Raw genomic sequence first — 21,047 nt, forward strand, 5'->3', positions numbered from 1 at the left:
TTGAGGGCCGCAGAGGTCACTGTCCCCTGAGGGGCGGTATGGAGGTGTGAAGACATGTCCCTGTTCCGGGGGGGACTCGGACCCCACCCACCACCTCCAAGCCCAACTGCTAGGTTGGGTTGGATTCCAGCCCCTGCCAGGGCAGGGCAGCCCCCCAGGGGTGCGCTTGTTACCATGACAACACCTCTCTCCAGCCTCTTGCTTGGGAGACACTCATCTGGTCAGTGGAATGGGGTCACCTCGGACAGACTGGGGCTGCCGTGTGCCCTAAACATGTTCCTTTAAATCCCCATGTAGTCACTGGTTTGTCTCTTGAGGCCTCAGCTGTTGTCACTATGCCCTACAAGGAGACCCTGGTGCCAGGGAGGCTTGGACAGGCCACTTAAGGCCACCGGCTTCCATGACCAGAGGCTGCTGTGACCTCAACCCTGGCCAGCGTCCTGCAGACCCTAGGAAACTCGTGTGTTTCGGGGATGGGGAGTGGGGGGGAAGGACAAAGGGGTCTGAGGACAAGAGATGCCTCACACCGTTCTCCAGAACACCCTGCGTTGACTGAAGTGGGCTCAGCCTTCCAGAATGTTTACCCTTCAATCCCAGATCTGTGCGCAGGAGTCAGAGGTCTCCTCCCCGCCCCACAGGCCCGGCCCACAGGTGTTATTCTCCGAGTATGGTCTTCATAGAACACCTGTCCTGTCGCGGGAGTGTGAGTGTCCATCCTGCCCCGGTCACCATGCCCGAGGCAGCGAGATTGGCCCTTAGCAAGAGGACGAATTAGTCTGGTTCTCTTTCCCCACCCTTGGACACATAGCACCCCTGCCTAGAGCAAAGACGTCTCTTAAGCTCCTTGTTCTTAATGCAGTTCACTCACAGGTGGACTGGGCTGGGCAGGCAGCCTGTGAGGGAGAGCAGCTTGAGGCCGTGACTCGTGACTTACCCCGGAGACTCCCTTCTGCTGAGTTCAGGGCCTGGCAGTCATACTTGTAGCCGTCACTGAAATGCTTCTGGGATGCTAGTTCCCTGCCCGGTGCTAGTGTATAGAGGGACCTCAGATGGAACCCCGTTACCTGGGAGATGGGCCCGTTAACCCAAGACCAGCAGCAGGCACCCCAGGGGTAGCAGGGAGGAAGGAGCAGAGAGCTCACGCCTGGGCAAGGGGCTTCAGGGAAGGTGTCCCCGAGGCAGTTCCCTCCCCTGGGCTTACAAGGGATTTGCCTTATAAGGTGCAGGAGGCATCGGAAGCCAAGAATCGGTGTGGGCAGAAGCACACCAGTGTGAACGTGGCCTGGCAGGTTCGTCGGGTCTGCACGTCCATTGCAATCACATCTGCAAAAGCTAGAAAACGATGTAGCAGAATGCTTAGGCCCTCCCAGCGGGGAGTTTGTGAAACCCAGATGTTAAGACATCTGGATGTCACCTGCTTGGGTCCCGGCGTGCACGGTGTCGCAGGCACGGTTTTCGGGCACTGTTAAACACAAGCAGTCATTATCTGTGGTTCACTGCAGCCAGTGGACAGGCCATCCCCGCTCTGAAGTAACCAATCCTAACAATGCCCTTGCCCACATCCAAGGCCAATCCCATGGGGGAGGTTTTGACAGCCTCCGGGGCACCCCTGGGTTTTGCCCTCCAAGTGTGGCACTGATGCTGTGATAACAGCTCTCGTTTACCAGCCGACGGCTGTGTCTCAGGTACCGTTTGGGGGGACTTTCATCCTTAGGGCAGCCTCATGAAAAAGGCATTATTATCTCCGTATTCCAGTGGAGGAAATTGAGGCTTGCAGAGGTTAAATCGCTTGCTCGTGTGACCGAGCTGATAACAGCTGAGATCCTAACGCGGGTTCGTCCGCTGCTAACACATATTCTTTTCTTTGCGCTGTGTCGGATCACAGGGAGACCCCACGTTCTGAAAAAGTGGAAATTGTATCTTGGTAAATTTGGTCACCCGTGACTCAGCTGTGGTTTCATAGCTACTTCTCTTCTAAAGCCTGATTTTTCTTTAATGGGCAAGTCTTGGGGTAGATGACCTCAGATCACCCCTGCAGCCAGCATGCGAACGACCGCCTAGAAGCTCCAAGTGAGCGGCAGACCTAGTGGAAAGACCCCGTCCTTGTGTCGAGTGGAGTCCGTGCCCCCTGGAGGACTGAGCAGGGGACATGGAGGTGGCCCTCGGCCACGCCAGCCGGGCCACAGGGACCAGGCCAAGTGCATGCCTCACCTTTGGTGGGCACCCAAGAAGTGAGGCTGTGTTAGCATTAAAAGAAATTCCAAAAGGGGCACCTGGGTGGCCCAGTCGGCTAAACATCCAGCTCGTGATTTCAGCTCAGGTCACCATCTCACAGTTCATGGGTTCAAGCCCCACGTCAGGTTGCATGCTGAGAGTGCAAAGCCTGTTTGGGTTTTCTCTCTCTCCCTCTCTTTCTGTGCCTCTACCCCCTCCCAAAATAAATAAATAAATGTTAAAAAAAAAAAAAATCCGTGTAAGGAGAACTAAAAGGATATTGCAGAATTTTATTGCAGCTCAGCATCCCAGAACTCTTCTTGAACCTGCTCTGCTCCTTCGCAATTAATCCTGTGGCTGGGTGCTCCACGGCAGCAACTACCCCTCTAAACCAAAGTTCTCTACTTTCAGGGCATCTCCCGATTCCTCCCTTTCTCTCAATTCTGTTAGGAACGTGAGCTCTTTGGGGCACCTGGCTGGCTCTTGATCGTGCAACTCTTGATCTCGGGGTTGTGAGTGTGAACCCCACGTTGGATGTAGAGATTCCTTAAAACTAACATCTTTAGGGGCGCCTGGGTGGCTCAGTGGGTTAAGCATCCCTTGACTTCGGCTCCAATCATGATCTCATGGTTTGTGGGATTGAGCCCTGAGTCAGGCCCTGCACAGTGCAGAGCCTGCTTGGGATTCTTTCTCCTTCTCTCTCTGCCCCGCCCCCTGCTTGCACGCACGCTCTAAATAAACAAACAAAGAAACAAACTTTTGAAAAAAAAAATATATTTAAAAACAAAAAGGGAATGAGCTCTTTGCATCTTGCCCCTGGTGTTAGAGTTCTCATGTTCTGTTTTTCATTCATATAGAACGCATGCATCCAGTCATTTAATAAAGAGTTGTGTTATTTCTGTTTGTCCAGCTTTGAGCAGGTACTGGGGAAGCAGTGGGACAGTGTGGCCCATTGAGCCTGTGGTCCCGCAAATCCAAATGTGTGTATGACGAATTTCATCGCCAACACCAGATCGGCCGGTGGGCAGCCGCACCAGCACACAGGAGTTTTCAACCTGCATGTGCCAGCCAATGTGTGCGACTTCAGACTACTACGCGGACCGAGCCCGCGTCTCAGCCGGGTCCCCCACACATCCTTCTACGACTGGCCATGCCTTCTTACACTGCTCCTTTGTCTTTGCAGGCCTCCTGCCCTGAGTGGCAGCCCCATTATCTCCGACATCTCGTTGATCCGGCTTTCCCCACACCCCGCCGGCCCCGGGGAGTCCCCCTTCAACGCCCCCCACCCCTACGTGAGCCCCCACATGGAGCATTACCTCCGTGCCATGCACAGCAGCCCCACACTCCCCACGATCTCTGCGGCCCGGGGCCTTAGCCCCGCTGACGGTGAGTAGGGCCTGGGGGACTGGGGGACAGGGCCAGTAACCCTAACAGTGTTGATTCCCCAGCCCCAGTCCTCTGGGACAACAGTGAGCAGGCTGACATTCCTCCCCACCACCCTGAACAACGGGTGTTCAGTAAGTGGCGAGAGCCAACACGGTCTGGGGACCATTGTTCTTGAGAGCTGTTCCGTAAACACCTTTTTGCATGCAAACTATGTACAATAATGGCCGGGTGTGTTTGTTCTTGTAGATCTTATCAGAGGTGAGAACTATTTGGTTGCAATAAACCAAACTCTGCTTCTGGTTAAGTAGAGGGGGCGTTGGATCCCGTTTCATGGGCCCCCAGAGCAGAAGGAGGACAGCGCGGGGCTGGCTTCTGCCCCTTGCAGGTCAACACGTGGCCTCCAAATGACACCCCAAGCCTCCACATGTGAGCACTGATGGCCTGGTGTGTCTCAGGTCAGATGCTTGAGAGAGAATTGCCTGGTCCAGCTGGGAGATCAGATGCCCCTCCCCCCCCATCCAGTTAATTTGAGACACGTCACGGGACGCAAATATGGTTTTCAGATCTAAAATGTAGTACTTCCAAAAACAATGTGCTACTTCCAGCCCCATCGCCATCTCACCGATGCACCCGTACAAACACACACACGCACACGCACACGCACACGCACACGCATGCACCTACACACTCACGCTGGACGCTAGTAAGCACATTTGGGAGCTGGCCCCGCCCATCCTGTCATCCCGGAAGTGCTCCCACCCCACCCCTAGCTTGGAGCGCTGTCCCCATGGTACCCGGTGGCCACTTATTGCTGCCGTTTTTGTCAAAAAACAACCGGGTTGCATCTTCTCAGAATCTGCCCACTGAAACTATCGGGCAGAGGGACGTTCCAGAGGACAGACATTTCTAAGGACTTTGCACTCAGGAGCCCGTGGGCAGAGGCTCCGGGAAGCACGATCCCAGTGGGTCCCTCCTAACCACATCCCGTCCTCACCAGGGGGGATGTGCCCTCTCCCACTTTGTGAATATGACTGGAAGCTGGAGCTGAGTCCCGGACCTGAGAGGCTCGGGTTGGAGTTTCACAAGGAAAAGGACTCCAGCCTCCAAATACACAGAAAGGACTATCTGGCTCGTCGCTCTAGCCATGTGATTTGCACTTCGCCTGGTCTTTACCACCAAGAAACCAGACGAGGCCACTGCCAGCAACTACAGGACGTGAAAGTGGCTGGCCACAGTGTGGCCGTTCTGAAGTGATTCCCAAGGGGTCGGACCCCAGCCCTGAAATCTCCACGGCGAAGCGTTTCGCTGCCTCCACATTGAGCCGCCGACTCTGGAACGTGGGCCTGTGCTTCTCCACGCCTCTGCTGATGACCCAGCCAGCGATGCGCTGGCGCGGAGCGTGAGGATGCTGCCCTGGCCTTGAACCTCGCACGCGGGGCAGTGCGCTGAACCGTGCCTGCCCCCGGGAAGATGCGTCCACACCCCACTCCCCGAACCTGAGAGTGTTGCCTCATTTGGAAAAAAGGCCTTTGCAGATGTGATTTAGTTGGGGATTTTGAATGAGGAGATCATCCTGGAATGTCCGCGTGGGCCTTAAATACAACGATAAGTGTCCTCACAAGAGACGTATGAGAGAACAACGCATAGATGGGAGAGATGTGGCCACCGGCCAAGGAAACTGGGAACCCCCAGAAGCTGGAGGAAGAAGCACAGAACAGATTATCTCCTCGAGCCTCTGGAGGGAGTGTGACCCTGCTGACACCTTCACGTCGGACTTCTGGCCTCCAGGACTGTGTTGTTCGAACAGCAGTTAGCGCTGAGTCTGTACTTACGAACCTGTTACAGCAGCTGTAGGAGATTAAGACACATGGCTCATGGGTCAGAGGCCCTGAGAGATGTCTCTAGAAGAGACAAGGACACAGTAGTTTCAGTGGATAACGGTGTAGCCCATCCCTTGAAGGAGGGACTTAGAGTTGTGGAGCACTGATTCGATGCCTGATTTCCATATAAACGTCCCCGTGGCTCCTGTCACGCCCACTTATCCTCCGCCCCAGTCCCTTGAGAAAGCAGGCATGGGGCCAGCTCCAGAGGGCACTTGGCTAATTTGCAGACTGAAACCCTGAGACCTCGCTGGCCCTGAACCAAGCTCCCAAGTGAGTAGAGACAGCACGACAGGCTCACACCGCTGGTGTGTCAGCCCCAGCACTTGCCCACATGAGGCCCGGAAAGTTCATCAGCTATGAGAGGCAGCGTCTGCCAGACCGCGTGTGCTCTGAGGACAAATGGGCCCTCCAGGGAAGGCTTCAGGGAGGAGGCGGACATCCAGAAGGAAGGGGGACGGGAGGGTGTTTCAGGCATGGACAGGGTAGGCAGAGGCCGTGGGGCATCATCCTGGCTGCAGGCCAGGGCTCTCTCTAGTGGATACGGCAGAAGTTGAGGAAGAGGAAGAGGGTGACTGTTTCCATTGACTGGCTTCTCTCTGCCCAGGGCATACGATGAGATCTTTGCTTTTTGCCAAGACAAAGAGCAGAGACTGCCAGAGTCCCCATGTGCCAGTGGGAGGTGGTGGTAATGGTGGCCCTGAGGTCATAGCACATGGGGATGCTGACACTGAGAGTGAACGTGAGTCCCTCAGCACTGCCCGCACAGGCCCAGCAAGCACTCAGCACGATGCCGGCCATCACTGACATTTTGAATAGTAACTTGAGTCGTGAGTATTAGTGCCTCCGTGTTACGGATGGAAAACTGAGGCAGTTGAGAAAGGAGGCCCCTTCCCAGTTTTGCACACCTGGTGAAAGGCAGGACTCTCAATGGGTATGTATGGCTCCAAGCTCCGCGCCGGAGTGCCAGGCCCCCTCGAAGATGCTCCGAAGTTCATCCTCCCTGCCTCTTGGCTGAGCCTCCGGAGGGGCTGAGTGCAGGGCTGGAGGCAGACAGCTCAGGGTCCCGCGGCCGCAGGCCAGGCCGGGAGCTTGATCTGGCCGGGTCCGGGTGATCTCGCCGTGACTGTTCAGGCCAGGCCGACCCCCACAGCGTCTTCGTTTCCGTCTTCGTTTCCCGGGGCGCCTGGGTGGCTCAGTCGGTCAAGCGTCCGACTTTGGCTCGGGTCATGATCTCACAGCTCGTGAGTTCGAGCCCTGTGTCGGGCTCTGTGCTGACAGCTCTGTCTCCCTCTCTCTCTGCCCCTCCCCCACACGCACTCTGTCTCTCCCTGCCTCTCAAAAATAAAGAAAACTAGGGGCGCCTGGGTGGCGCAGTCGGTTAAGCGTCCGACTTCAGCCAGGTCACGATCTCGCGGTCCGGGAGTTCGAGCCCCGCGTCGGGCTCTGGGCTGATGGCTCAGAGCCTGGAGCCTGTTTCCGGTTCTGTGTCTCCCTCTCTCTCTGCCCCTCCCCCATTCGTGCTCTGTCTCTCTCTGTCCCAAAAATAAAAAATAAAAAGTTGAAAAAAAAAATTAAAAAAAGAAAAAAAAATAAAGAAAACTAATAAAAAAAGTTTACATCTTCGTTTCCTTTTGAAGGCTCTGCTGGACGGTGGACAGGGGATGCTGTCAGCCTGGGGATCTTGTCTCCTGTGGGGCCTGCACGGGAAGGAAGGGGCGGTTGTTTACGGCTCTGCGGACACGGAGGCTTGCGGGATCTGGGTCCCCATCAGCAGGAACACGCCCCACCCCACCTCGTCTGCTCAGTTGGGGGAGGGGACCCAGGGGCAGAGGAAGGACCGGCGGGCACTAGGGGGAGCTCGCGAAGCCTTATGTGTGTTTCTCTATTTGGTGCCGTGTCCTGATGGCTTCTTTCTCTCTCCCTCCCTCCTGCCCACAGTGGCCCACGAGCACCTCAAGGAGAGGGGACTGTTTGGCCTCCCCCCTCCGGGCACCAACCCCTCAGACTATTACCACCAGATGACTCTCATGGCGGGCCACCCTGCACCATACGGGGACCTGCTGGTGCAGAGTGGGGGTGCCGCCAGTGCACCCCACCTCCACGACTACCTCAATCCGGTGGATGGTGAGTGCTGGGCGGGGGCGGGGAGCGGGAGAGGGGACGCCACTCCTTCTGTGGGTGAGGAGCCCTAAGGAGTGGTCTGGGATCCTTGCCATGACTGCTGTCCGCAGGGGACCGAGTCTGAGCAACTCCCACAAACACTTAGTGAGTCGCCGCAAGCCAGGACATGTTTTAGCAATTGCAGACTGGGGAACAAAACACACTCGTTTCTGCTTTCATGGAACTTACAACGTGATAGGGAGAGACAAAGCCAAGAATGGAGTAGGAAGCACTGGGGTGAAGTGGGGGGTGGGGGGTGGGTATAGTCTTGAATGAGGAAATTGAGAAATCCTCCCTGGGAAAATGATATTCAAGCAAGAATTAAAAGAGGTGAGCAGTACAGAAATATGTGGAAAGAATGATCCAGGCAGGGAAACAGCAAGTGCAAAGGGCCTGAGGCAGCAGCATGTCCTCTGAGTTCAAGAAAAAGCCAGGAGGCCAGCATGCCTGGCACCCAGTGAGTGGGCGGGGCAGGAGTAGGGTGAGGCCAGATTTCTGGGGCTGGTTGTGCAGGCTGGTCAGGGCTTGGAAAGACTTTGTCTGGCTTAAGCATCATGGGACCCTTGGAGGGGGATTGGACAGAGGAGTAATGAGACCTGACTTTTTTTTTTTTAACAATTTATTTATTTTTGAGAGAGAGAGAGCACGACCAGGGGAGGGGCAGAGAGAGAGAGGGAGACACAGAATCCGAAGCAGGCTCCAGGCTCTGAGCTGTCAGCACAGAGCCCAACACGGGGCTTGAACTCAAGAACCACAAGATCATGACCTGAGCCAAAGTCAGACTCAACTGACTGAGCCAGCCAGGTGCCCTGAGATCAGACTTATTCTTAAAAGGAGTTCCATTGCGGCTGCTGATCTGAGAAGGCTTAAGGGCAAGGTGGAAGCAGAAGGTCCAGGTAGTGGAGGTGTGGAGAAGCGATCACATTTTCGATAGAGCCACAAGATTTGTCCCCAGACCAGATGAGGAGTTAGGAAGAAAGAAGGGCATCAAGGACGACAGCAGGGTCTTGGGTCTGAACAATTGGACAGTTAGTGACTGAGCTGGAGGCTGCAGGCAGGGCACGTCTGGCAGGCAGGATATCCAGTGTTCTGGGTAGGTAATGCTCTGGGTGTCCCTAAAATACCAAGTCTTTCCTTCCCACCAAATACTATCCTGATTTCACAGAGGAGCCTGTGGCCTGGCCCCCTGACCATGAGCCCCTGGGATCAGCATGGAGCCCCCGCCTCTTGGAGGAGAGAGGAAGGGGGAAAGGCTAAGTGCCCGCCTCCCCCAGTTAATGCCACTCTACCTGCTGCTCTTGGAGCCTAGCCCAGAGATACCCAGGGATCCAGGCCAGGCAGTGGAGCTAGAAACCACAGCGGCAGGGGGCAGGGGGGGCAGGCGGCTTCTGCAGATTTATCCTCCTCCAGCTCTGCCTGGGACGGCTTTTGCAGTCCCCGATGGCCGGGAGCACGCAGGCCCAGGGGAGACCTGCCAGAGAGGGATGGCCTGGTACCTACCGGGCCGCGTGACTCAGGGTGGGTCCCTGCACCCCTCAGCCCCCTCCTGTCCCCCAGTACTGGCTGTCCACACCAGCCACTGCAGCTCCCCCTTATTGCCTGGGGCAAAGCTGAGCCCCTCGCTTCCTAAGACCTGGCTGAGCTCTTGCCTCCTCCAGGACACACGCCTTCTCCCTCCTCTCCCCTCTTCTGGATCCTTCTTGTCTCTCTCTGCCCTTCTCGCCTCACACTTACAAGAGCGACCTCGTGTGGCTCCTGAACCCCGCTGGGCACTACCTGTTTCCCCACAAGAGTGTTGCTGGGGAAGAGCCCTGGAGCCTCTCCCAACACTGGCTCTCACGGCCCCATCACCTTGACATGGCCTGAGGGATGCCATCAGAATGTGATCCCTGGGTCTGTCCCGCCCCTGTGCCTCTCCATAGCCCTCTGGTGCTCCCCACAGGGAGGCAGGCGGCGTGTCAGCAGGTGGCGAGGGTGGGGCTCAAGTAAAGCTGTGTGTACAGGCCACTTGTCAAAATTAGAAACCAGACAACAGGTACAATGCAACTAGTCCTCAAATAGCCACGTCCGAACGTCACATCCCCCCACGCAGGGCCTCCCAAGGCCTCAGGGTGGCCGGCACCAGGCCAGCTGGACAGCGGGCAGACACAGACAAACCACGGCAGAGGGTCTGGTCAGGCAGGTGTCCCCAGAGGGCAGGAGAGGCCGAGTCAGCCAACATGAGCACCTGCCCTGTGACTGCCCTCAGCCGTCTTCTGAGGCTGGAATTGTCATCTCTACTTTAAGATGAGCACACTGGGGTCGTGTGACTTGCCTAGGCTGTGAGTTGGGGTTTCAAGCCCCGCTGTTTATCACCAACACATTGGCTCTTCCCTTGGGCACACTGCCTCCAGGCAGCACCACACATCTGTCACCCCAAGAGCCATGGCCTCAGGGAGGGCCTGCTGGGTCAGACGTGTTCCAGCTCGGCCTAGAGCAGCCGGGCCAGAGTGGATGCTGCCCTTTGGGGTGGCCTTGGGAAGGGAGTTGGGGCAGTGAGCTGCAGACACATCTAAGCCAGCACTGCCTGTGCGCGTCCCCACCGTGGGAGATGACCCAAGGGAGCCGGGGGCACCGGATGGGGTCCGGACAGTGATTCCTAGCCCCACATGCCAGTTGGACTAAACACACTACTGAGTAAGGTCGTGCATGTGAACTTGGCCAGTGCCTGGCGTGCAGGAGCGACTCCATCAACACTACTTCCTGTGTCTTTCTAGCCTTTTCCCTCGTTCACATCTTCCCCTCCTGTGGGAGTTTTGTCTATCGATTGCCTGTGTCGCTGTCCACCGCGTGCTTAGCCTAGTGCCAAAACTCCTCGTGGCCACCGCCCCATGCCTCCCATCCGTCCCAGCCCCAGGCCTGCCACGTCTGAGTCGTCAACCCCCCGCAGCGGTCCTGTTATTTGCCACCTTCCCAGCACTGCCGTTCAGCTCGGGCTCCTCACGGCTGCCTCGCAGTAATTTCTCATCCCCTCCGTCATTCTGCATCCCTGTGGCTTTCGTCACCCTCAGGGCAAGATTCAGGCTTTATAACCCGGCTTGAGTGGCCTTCCCCTGCAGCCTAGTCTTCCCCGCCCCTCCCCCTCCTCGCACACGGCCTCCCACCGCCCGGCTCCAAATGAAGCCTCCCAGACAATTGCTCTGCTCCCTCTGCCTGCAATGCCCTTCCCTGCGGGCTTGCCCAGCTCGCTTCTGCTCCGTGTGTGTTCGGACCCCAGTCAGCCGCCACTTCTGAGACACCACCCGGATCCAGCCCCAGCTCAACCGCGTCAGCTCTGCTCGCGCTCCCTCCCTCCCACCTGCGGGGCTGTAACTGGCTGCTGCTTCTCCGTTGACAAACTGGGGGGTTCCCCAGGTCCGGGAGCATGGCAGCCAAGGAGCAGGCCTCTGTGTTTGCAGAGTGACTGAGTGAGTGAGTGGTGGTCACCAAAAAACCTAGGATAGAAAGATGCAAACTAATTGGGGAACTATCCGGGGTCAAGCAGCTGTCGGCTCTTTGCAGGGAGCTGGGGAGGTGGCCGGGAACACGGCAGCTTTGTTCTCAGGGGCGCTCAGCATTTGGCAGCATCTGGGGCTGAGCAGGAGCAAGGGAGGTGAGCTCATCAGTGGGCGTGAGAGCGCTGCGCTCGCGTTGGACTCATCACACCCACCCACCATCCTTTCTCCACCTCTCCTCTCGGGAACGTGATTGTCTTCAGGGTATAGAGGGAAGTTTCCATCCCGGACCTGGGCAGGCATATCAGTTTCTCACCCCAGATCTGCTGAGGCTGGGGGTGAGGCTTGGCAGGGGATGGGGGGGGGTGGGGGGGGCGCGGTTCTGAACCCTAAAGGATTTCAGGAACAGATGACTCTTTTCCTTTGGTCCCAATCCCTTACGATCCAAGGAAATTAAGAGTAGGCCGACACAATATCCTGTATCTGTCATTACTTAATACGGTTCTTTTTTTTTTTTTTCAAGCCAGTTTGAACTACAACCAGAACATTTGCTTCTGCTTCTAAAAATGTTTTAGGCATTTCTGGGGCGCCTGGGTGGCTCAGTCGGTTAAGCGTCCGACTTCGGCTCAGGTCATGATCTCACAGCCTGTGAGTTCGAGCCTGCTTCAGATTCTGTGTCTCCCGCTCTCTGACCTTCCCCCGCTCACGCTCTGTCTCTCTTTCTCAAAAACAAATAAACATCAAAAAATTTTTTTAATGTTTTAACCATTTCTGTTCAGCTCTGATGCCCAAGTGGATGTGTTGTTCACATGCATCTATTAGACCCCAGTGCGCACAGCTCAGGTCAGCCTCTGGAGTATCCCCAGCCTCTCCCTTCCTATAAACTGGGGAGCAGGGAAAACCCACCAGCTCCTGCTGGTCCCAGCTGCATGGGTGTGGGGAGAGACCCTCCCAGGAAGCTTTAGTCCACCCAGTGAAGTGTAGACCTTCTTTTTGCTCAGGCGGTCACAGAATTGTGCAGGCTCAGAGGCCACCTGTGGAAGGGTCCTGAGACTCTCCGAGAATACGTGTGTTCATGTTAGAAAGCCTCTTATAACCATGACCATGACAGGTAAGCTCTGTGCAGGTACAGGGGGCCTCATGACTTTGTGGGAAGTTCAGGAAACTGAGCCCTCTCTCTCTCTCTCTCTCTCTCTCTCTCATTCATTCTGGGGGTATTTCTTAAGCACCTCCTATGTGCCAGGCATACACAATGGTGCATAGCATGCCAAGTCGTGCCCTCGTGGTGCTCGATAAGTTCCACGGGTGGCTCTGTGTAATAATCCTTGCATTTTTCATACATTCACCTTTTGGGGTTAAATAAATAGACCTTAAAATAGAACCTTGTATTTTTTCTCATATGGGAAACCAGATATGCTCTGAGGAAGACGTCCGTGTCCTTGCCTCCGTCAAGCCCAAAATAACCTCATCTGGGTTGAGCGTGCGTCGAGGAGATCCCCACGGTGGTGTGGGGCAGGCAGGAAGGCAGAGGGGGCCTCTGCCGGGGCTCTCGCTGCAGCGAAAATCCAAGCCCTGCCCTGCTCCCGGGTCCCAGGACCAGGCTGCAGGCTGGACAAAGGGCATCTCCCACGTCCCTCCCTGGCCAGGGGCCTCTCAGCCTCCTGGTGGTCGATGGAGGCCCGTTGCCTCTTGTTCTTAAAGGAGGCTGATTTATAGCAGGAAGAGTGGAAAGTGATACTGTGCTGGGAGGTAATAGATCAGCGGTCAGGGAGTCCAAGGCTATCGCTCTGCCTACTGGTTCTCCGGAGGGCGGGGAATTCACCGGTTGTCACCGGGGCCTTAAAATGGAATGTTCTTGTTTTATGCTGTTGAATATTGGTGATTGCACGGCAGTGTGGGAGCCGCCACAACCCACCCCCTCCTCCCACCACACTGAGAAGATTGAAATGTTTCCGATTGAAATGTTGTCTGTTTACAGCCCATATTTCCTCCAAGCTGTATATTTTATTGTCATATTGACACTAATTTGACTTGGATGTCACCTCCGTTCTGACGCCCGTTCTTTATGCTGCCTGCGGGTCCAAGGGGGTTTTCAGAGACCAATTACATTGATCACACCACAGAGAGGCAGGAGGAGCCACTGGAGGGACTGCCGGAGGCCCCAGTCGGGCCGGGAGTCCGTGCCCAGCCTGCAGACGGGAGGGAGACTGAGGCAGAGGAGAGCAGGCCACAGGTTCCCCGAGGGGCAGGACTGCTGTGTGCAGACCCGGGCTAGGTAGTGTATGTGGGTCACCTGGTGAACCGGCACAGACACGAAGTCACTTTACAGGCGAGGAAGCCGAGGCCCTGAGCCTGAGCCCTAAATTTGTCTACATCACAGAACTGGGAAATGGTGCCGGCCAGTCTCAACCCCAAGCCTCTGGGCTCCAAAGCCGAGGTGTTTTCAATCCCCCCATAAGAGGGGGTGAGGGGGCTGCGGACGGCTAAGTGTGGGGCAGGTTGAGGTCCTCCAGTTGGGTTTCCTTAGAGCATTTCCTCAGTGAGTCCAGAAGGTATGTGGGCGGGGCTGGTCTGTGCAGGGATGCTCCCTAACCGGTGAGGACCCAGGGCCCACGAGCCAGGCCACGAGGCTGTGTCCTGCCACCGCCAGGGGGGCGTGTCCCAGTCCCACGCTCAGGACAGCATCTGGCACAGAAAGGCCTCCTGGGAGGTGGTGCTGGGACACAGCTCTCTCCACTGCTGGTGCCCCACCTGCCCCGCCCACGTCCTGGGGAGCCAGCCCCTGCTTCCTCCTGCCGCCCTCATTCCAGGTTCCTGGGTCCTTGGGACACCCCCCCCCCCCGAGCTCGGGTGACATGCTGGTCACAAGCCCATAGCAACCCAGAGGTGGATACTGTTGGCCCATCTTCCAGGTGAGGAAGCAGCGCTCAGGGAGGTTCAGAGCCTCGCCCAAAGTCACCCAGATCAGAGCAGTCAAGCAGGGTCAGAACATGGTCTGCCTGCACCAGGGGCCCGTTCTCAAACCTCCTGCCCTTCCCGGCTGCCCCCAGGGAAAGCAGCGATGTCCCCAAGCACTCTGGAGTTACCTAGTAATCCCAGGAGCCCTGCCCAGTGCTCTGGGCACCATTTTCTTCTCTCACCTGGACAGTGAGCTTCACAGGAGGGCAGGGCCGAGGGTCTCCCCCCCCCCTTGCTTGCAATCCCCGAAAGCGTCCAGCCCGATGCCTGCCATACCGTCACCACGACAAGGCTCTGATGGGTGAATGAACTAACACATGAATGAGCAAAAGAAAGACGTAGTGGCTGAAACAGGATCCAGATGCAAGCGGCAGCAGGAGTGGGTAGCATGGGGCATCTGCCCGGGTGAGGGCAGGCTGGTGTCCGGTCCCCCCCGGCGGCTGACAGAAATCGGCGCAGGCTCATCCACAGATGAATGGACGCAACAGCTCTGCCAGTCCCCGGTCATAAATCACAGGAGAAGCCACAGGAAATGAGTGCCAGGATTTTCTTTCTATTTAGTAATTTATCAAGGGAAGAGGCACATTAATAAACATATTTCCCTCGAGGGGTGGGAATAACAGAGATGAATATCACTGTCAGATTTGCCCTGTTTCCTCTTGTTAGGGGCACGTGAGAGGGTGGGAATCCAAATATTAGCAGCAAAGTCTTTTTTTAGAACATGCATTAGAAGGATGAGTGTATTTCTTAGTCTACAGGATGTTGGATTGTCCCTCCCACCTCGTGTCTCTCCATTTGCCACTCGGTTCGTAAGTGACAGGACTCTTTGGGAGGATTCACGTTTGCATCTTTCATTTTCCTTGGAAGTGAGGACCGACAGGGAGTGAACTCAGTAAATAAGAACAAAGAAGCCTAGAGGAGCCCGGATGAATGGACAGATGAGTGAATGCTGTAGTGACAGACGTACTGCTGTGTGGCCCAACTGTGTTTTCTAGACTTGCTGTCCCTCACTCCAGTATTAGCTTTACGCTCATCCTGCCCATCAAAATCGTCCTCCTCGCCCCTGAAGAAGCGACGTTAATTCTCAGTTTCGTTTTAGAAGGTCTGCTGGGCTTTCAGCACTTTGGTGGTTTGCTGGTGTCCTCGAGATAACTCTGCAAGCCAAGCTGTACCGCCCCCATTGTACAGATGGGCAAACAGAGGCTCAGGAGGCTGAGTGTTGGGTTTGGTGTGGCCCAGCTGTGTGTTCCCACATGGTGTGTATGTGCATCTGACCACCCCAGCCCCCACCTCCAAGCACATCCTTCCCCGCAAGGTGCATCTTCTCTCTACCCTGGGCGGAGGCGGTGTGCTGAGTGCTTTGGTGGCCAACTGCCTGACTTCCAAGTCTACTTCTGCACTTCCCCTGGCTGCATGGCCTCTGTTATTCGTAAAACGACAGTAGTAATAGTTCCTTCCTTCTAGGGCAGTTGACGCTATTGAATACTTTAAAGATTAAACAACTTAATACCTTGGAGTGCTCAGAACAGTACCCAGCACCTTCAGGGCAGTGCATAAATATTGACTTGCCCTGGCTGTGATTCTGCTGTCCCTCACCTGTGTCCACGGCTCAACATTTGCCATCTTCCACTCGGGCTCACCACCGAATGGATGCATATGTGTATGTGTATGCATATAACGGTGGGGGGAAAGGACCCAAGTCCCTGATGCATAAAGGTGGGAGGGGCAGAAGCAATCAGATAACCACACCGGTGCATGCGGACTTGACAACGTGACCCCCCCCCCGTTTGGGATGGGGGTAACTTCCCAATCAGGATGTCAGGGTGCTCTCCCTGGGAGAGTGATAACCCATGGAGGTCTGAGCACAGAGAGGAAGGGAGAGCACTTCAGGCAGAGGAATGGGCATGTGCAAAGGCCCTGTGCCAGAAGACAGGTGACAGGAGTAGGGAGCTGGGAGGTGGCTGGAGCAGAGCCTGGGAGGTGGGCAGGATGAAGCTGGAGAGGTGGGCAGGGGGCACCCACAGGGCCTCCAAGCAAAAGCCACCCTGAGCATTTGGGCTTTTTTCCTAATAGTACTGGGAGCTTTGGAAAGGTCAGGGCAGGGGGGCACAGGGACATGATTCAATTTACACATTAAAAAGCTCTCTTGGGCTGCGGTGAGGAATGTGGATGGGACAGCAATTAGCTAAGGGCCCTGGGATGACCCAGGCTAGCAGTGGGCTGGGGGGAATAGGAGGAGGGGGAGAGGAAGGGAACCTGCAGGGGGCTTTGAGGGCAGACTCAGTCATGAAGGAGGTAACAATGGAAAGGCATCAGGCCAACTCCCGTCAGAGGTTGTTTATCCCAGTGGCCCAGGAAGAAAGGGGCTTCCCGGGTTTGCCAAGGGCGAGGGGTCGGAGGAGCACCAGGCATGGGTGCCCCCAGGGCCCAGCAGGGGACCTGGGGGCATGAGGTCGTGGGCAGGGGCTCTGCTGAGGCTTCTGCTGTTGGTAGCTGGGGGGCTCTATGCACTCACACAGGCCAAACAGGCCCCGAACCTTCTCAGGGGCTGGTCGGCACTGGGGATGGGGGCTCAGAGATCCCCAGGCCGTCAGCCCTGCCCTTAGTGCCCCCACAGCTGTGGGGACAAGGCACCAACACACCAACCCTGCAGCCAGGGCAACCTGCCGCCTCCCTAGAGGAGGAGCACCTGTGGGGTCTAAGCAGCTCTGAGCGGACAGAAGGGAAGAAGGCGGGCATCACGAGCCCAGGAACGGCCGAGCACAGGCATGGAGGCAGGCTGCGTGTAGCAGAGGTGTGCACCAATAGCCTCTGGAGCTGTCTACAGGCAACCCCTCCAGCCCAAAGGGAACCTGGAGGCCCCCGAAGGGGCACAGAAAGAGGTGTCGGTGCCGATATCCAGAAATGCAGGGGCATGGCAAAGCGTTTAGGTGCCCCTGCTGTGTAATGTACTCCTCACCACAGCCCCAGGGGTCAGATCCAGGAGACCCTTGCACAGAGAGGAACCCAGGGCTCAGGGAGGGTCTGGAAAGGGCAGACACAGAGCATGTGGGAGTTGCCCGGTGACACTGGCAGGTCGTTTATTCTAGTCCATTGTTTGTCCAGAGGAGAGAGCCAGAACCCTGACTGGGGGGCGGGGGCGCAGTCTGGAGCCAGGCGGGAGAGTGTGACCCCAGGGTCAAGGAGCCCCCCCCTCTGGTTCAGGCTGTCTTCCTTCCCGCAGTCCCTTACCGGTGAGGGGTGAGAGCTTATGCGAGGGGCCGTCAGAGAGAGCGGTGGGGTGGTGGCTGGGGTGCGTGCCTGTGCATGAAGAGTGTTTAAGGTGACAGGTTCTCGAAGCCTCGGGCAACTCCAGAGGCCAGGATAGTGGCTGCCCTTGGGGTGGGTCTGGAAGGACGCTGGCCGTGCCTGTTTCTCGACCTCGCGCTAGCTTCACAGGTGGATTCAACTCGTGGCCACCAAGCTCTTCAACACTTAGCTGCTACGCCTTCAGCGTTGCTGAATCCAGCCCCGCTCCCTGCAAAACTAATAGTAAAGGCACTAACTTATGTGCAGCGAACCTATTCTCTCCCCCAAGCATCTGACCTGTGTTTCTCACACCCCCACCACGTCATGCATGGATCCATCCCATTCTATAGATAAGCAGACTGAGTTGGAGAGAGGCCAGGGCCCTTGCCCAAGAGCCCCCAGCTGTGGTTCTCATTACACCGTCCTCAAAGGCTCTTCCCGATGTCCCCCCCCCACCAGTCCCCCTTCCCCAATTCTACCCCCTACAAGCACAGTGATGCCTGGGGTTGGCTGTCCCCACAGTGTCGCGCTTCTCCAGCCCACGGGTGACCCCCCGCCTGAGCCGCAAGCGGGCGCTGTCCATCTCCCCGCTGTCAGACGCCAGCCTGGACCTGCAGCGGATGATCCGGACGTCACCCAACTCGCTGGTGGCCTACATCAACAACTCCCGCAGCAGCTCGGCGGCCAGCGGCTCCTACGGCCACCTGTCAGCAGGCACCCTCAGGTGAGCCCAGCCGGCATGCGGGCGGCCGAGCCCCAGAAGGTGGGCTGGGGGCCACGTGGGGGAGGGCCCATGCTTTCGACCCGTGGAGAAAGACAGGACACGTTGCATTTGTGAGTCGGTGTGCTTGCAACCGCTCCCTGAATTCCACACCGACCACGATGATGTGGCAACGTGCCAACATTCGAGTACGTCTTCCTATGTCCGCTCATCCCGCAAAGCTACTCTCTGATGTGAAAAGTATGTTTACTGGGCCTGGCACGAAAGAGTCAACCATAAAACCCAAGGTTTTATGGCAGCCACAGCCATTGGTGGCGCAGGTTGTGACGCCAACTTGGGCCATGCCAGGTCTCCGAGCAGGCAGCCAGCTTCCCGCTGTGGTCACAGCACGGCACACCCAGACCTCACACCATTCGCCCTTGTCCCCACCCCGCCCCCCCTCCACCGTGCAGCCCATGGCTGTTCCAAGGACTCAGACCCAACCACCTTGACTCAACTCATTTCCTCCCCGCAACCCTCCTCAGGGAGACCAGGAGGTGTGAGGAATGTCAGGAGAGCCTGGCGCTGGGACGTGCAGAGATCGAAGTGGTAACAAGGATGTTGGCTGTCTTTTTTTACAAAACAAATTACTCCGAACCTTAGCTGTTTAAAGCAACAACGAGCATTTACCATCTCGAACTGTTTCTTGGGGTCAAGAAAATGAGACTGGCTTGGCGCTGGGTCTCACGACCCTGCGCTGAAGGTGTCGGCCAGGGCTGTAAGGCACCTGAAGACTTGCCTTTATTTCACGTTACGGGAGTCTCTCTATAAGGCTGCTTGAGCTTCCTCACTGCATGGCGGCTGGCTCCCCCACCCCCGCCCCGAGTGACTGATGCAGGAGAGAGCAAGGAGGAAGCCACATGTCTTTTTCTTTTTAAGTTATGTACTTATTTTGAGAGATAGAGAGAGAATCTCAAGCCCCAATGAGGGGCTCCATACCATGAACCTTGAGATCATGACCTGAGCCGAGACCACGAGTTGGACGTTCAACTGACCGAGCCACCCAAGCCACATGTCTTATATGGCTTAGCCTTGGAGGTCCGCATTACTTCCGCAGTATCGTGTTCTGGAGAGAGGGCTCATATGCAGATGGCATAAAAGAACCTAGAGGTGCAGCAGAAGTGAAAGAAGAGAGGGGGTGATGTGAGCTGCAGGGCCCAGGGCATGTGTCCTGGACAAGCGGGCATCAGAAGCGGCCTCAGGGCCCAGTGGGGCTCAGATGGTCGGGGATGCCTCTCAGGCGTCAGAGAGGTGAAGGGCTGGGGTGTAGGCCTGAGATGGCGCCTGGCCCCTCCCTGGGGTGAAGGCTGGGTCTTGGGGCATGGCCTGCAGGCGAGCACAGCCCGTGAGGCCTGAGATGGCAAACAGTGGTGGGTCTTGAGCCAGGTAAAGCCATGCTGACCGCAAGATAAGCAACACGCCCCTCCCGATCCCTGGCAGGGTCCTCTCTGCGCAGGAAGCCTTGACCAAACAGCCTCCGCCCCCCCCCCCCAACTCCGTTCCGTGACTTGCCTGCTCTCCTTTGCAGCCCAGCCTTCACCTTCCCCCACCCCATCAACCCGGTGGCCTACCAGCAGATCCTGAGCCAGCAGAGGGGCCTGGGCTCAGCCTTCGGACACACCCCGCCCTTGATCCAGCCCTCGCCCACCTTCCTGGCCCAGCAGCCCATGGCCCTCGCCTCCATCAATGCCACGCCCACCCAGCTCAGCGGCAGCGCCACCTGTCTGAGCAACGCCACCCAGGTAGGTGGGTCCCCGGGTTCCCGGGGCCCCACGAGAGCTGATCATTGCCGTCTCATGCCGGGAACTTGTGGAAGGACTCCCCGCTCAGGTGTGACTGGTGGGATGCCTTCTGGCGATAGGCCACGGGATCAAAAGGGCCGGATGCTGGATCAGGAGACCTGGGCGGGGTCCTGACACCCTCACTTTCGCTGGCAAGTGCCTGGCCTATAAATTCTGTGGTCGCCTGTCCTATCAACATAATGAGTAGACGGAGCAACCCTAGAATTCAGGCTCTGGCAGACAGAATACAATGTACTCGGTACTTAGAGCCTAGGTTGACCAAAGGCCATCTTACTTGAGCTCTCCAGCAGGACTTCGACGTGGCAGGGTGTGCTGGTACAGTGCCAGGCACACAGTAAGCGCCATTATTTTTTGCTGAATGAAGCCCCATTTTGCACATGAGGAAATGGTTTTAGAGGCAGTATCGGGGCGTGGAAGGACACAGTTGTGGACTCCGCCAGACTGCGTTTTGGACCCCAACTCGCTGGAAGCATCTTTCAGCCTGGGCTAACGCATGCGCGGAGTGGGGCCTGCCGCCTAATCGGGTCGTTGTGCGCATACCTGAGCTTGGGTGCGCAGAGCCCCGTGGGGACCCGGATCATGGCTAACGTTCACGATGACAGTTCTCGAGGTCGCGCCACCTCCCAGGCCAGCCACCTGGCAGGGCGGAGCCCAGAGGTGAGCATGTGCTGGGACGAAGGCAAGACCCCACCCTGTCTGGAGCAGCGCCTCTTCCAGGACGCCCTCCCTCTCCACCCCAGGGCTCCAGGTGTCCACCTGGCACCTCCCCCCAGACAGTAGCTATCAGCTCTTGTGACCAGGCCCTTCTTTCCTGCTCCCCGGGCTGGCCCGGCCCTGTTCTTCTGCTCTCATGCTTCAAGACCCCCTGCTCCAGAGGGCTGAGAAGCTGAGGCTGCTGGAACAGGAGTGAAGGCCCACATTTCGCAAAGAGAGGGTTTCTTTTCCATTCCCAGGGAGGTGGTGGGGGGGGTTGGAAGGCCGAGCTCTGGGCTCTCTCGTGGCTGTGCCCCCCAGCCAGAGGACCAAGTCGGGAGACCCGGCTTCTGAAACTTCAAACAGAAGTGCTGGCCCAACCTACGTGGGGAGGATCCCTGAGGTAAAGCCCAAACAGAACTTGGGGTGT

The 21,047-nt window shown here is 57.0% G+C and overlaps 1 protein-coding gene across 1 annotated transcript in view; it reads left to right on the forward strand.

Annotated features, from left to right (window-relative positions):
• GLI2 (GLI family zinc finger 2) overlaps positions 1-21,047 on the forward strand; it is a 186,813-nt gene that overhangs the window by 145,736 nt on the left and 20,030 nt on the right. The window contains exons 3-6 of the mRNA XM_047085819.1: positions 3,398-3,600; positions 7,422-7,607; positions 17,885-18,086; positions 19,651-19,864. Coding sequence (XP_046941775.1) covers positions 3,398-3,600; positions 7,422-7,607; positions 17,885-18,086; positions 19,651-19,864 — 805 coding nt within the window. The remainder of the gene's footprint in view (positions 1-3,397; positions 3,601-7,421; positions 7,608-17,884; positions 18,087-19,650; positions 19,865-21,047) is intronic.

The sequence above is a fragment of the Lynx rufus genome, unplaced genomic scaffold (genome assembly GCF_022079265.1).
Source record: "Lynx rufus isolate CCGP_SWC_20201006 ecotype Redwood Valley unplaced genomic scaffold, mLynRuf1.p SCAF_2, whole genome shotgun sequence".
Taxonomy (NCBI): Eukaryota; Metazoa; Chordata; class Mammalia; order Carnivora; family Felidae; genus Lynx; species Lynx rufus.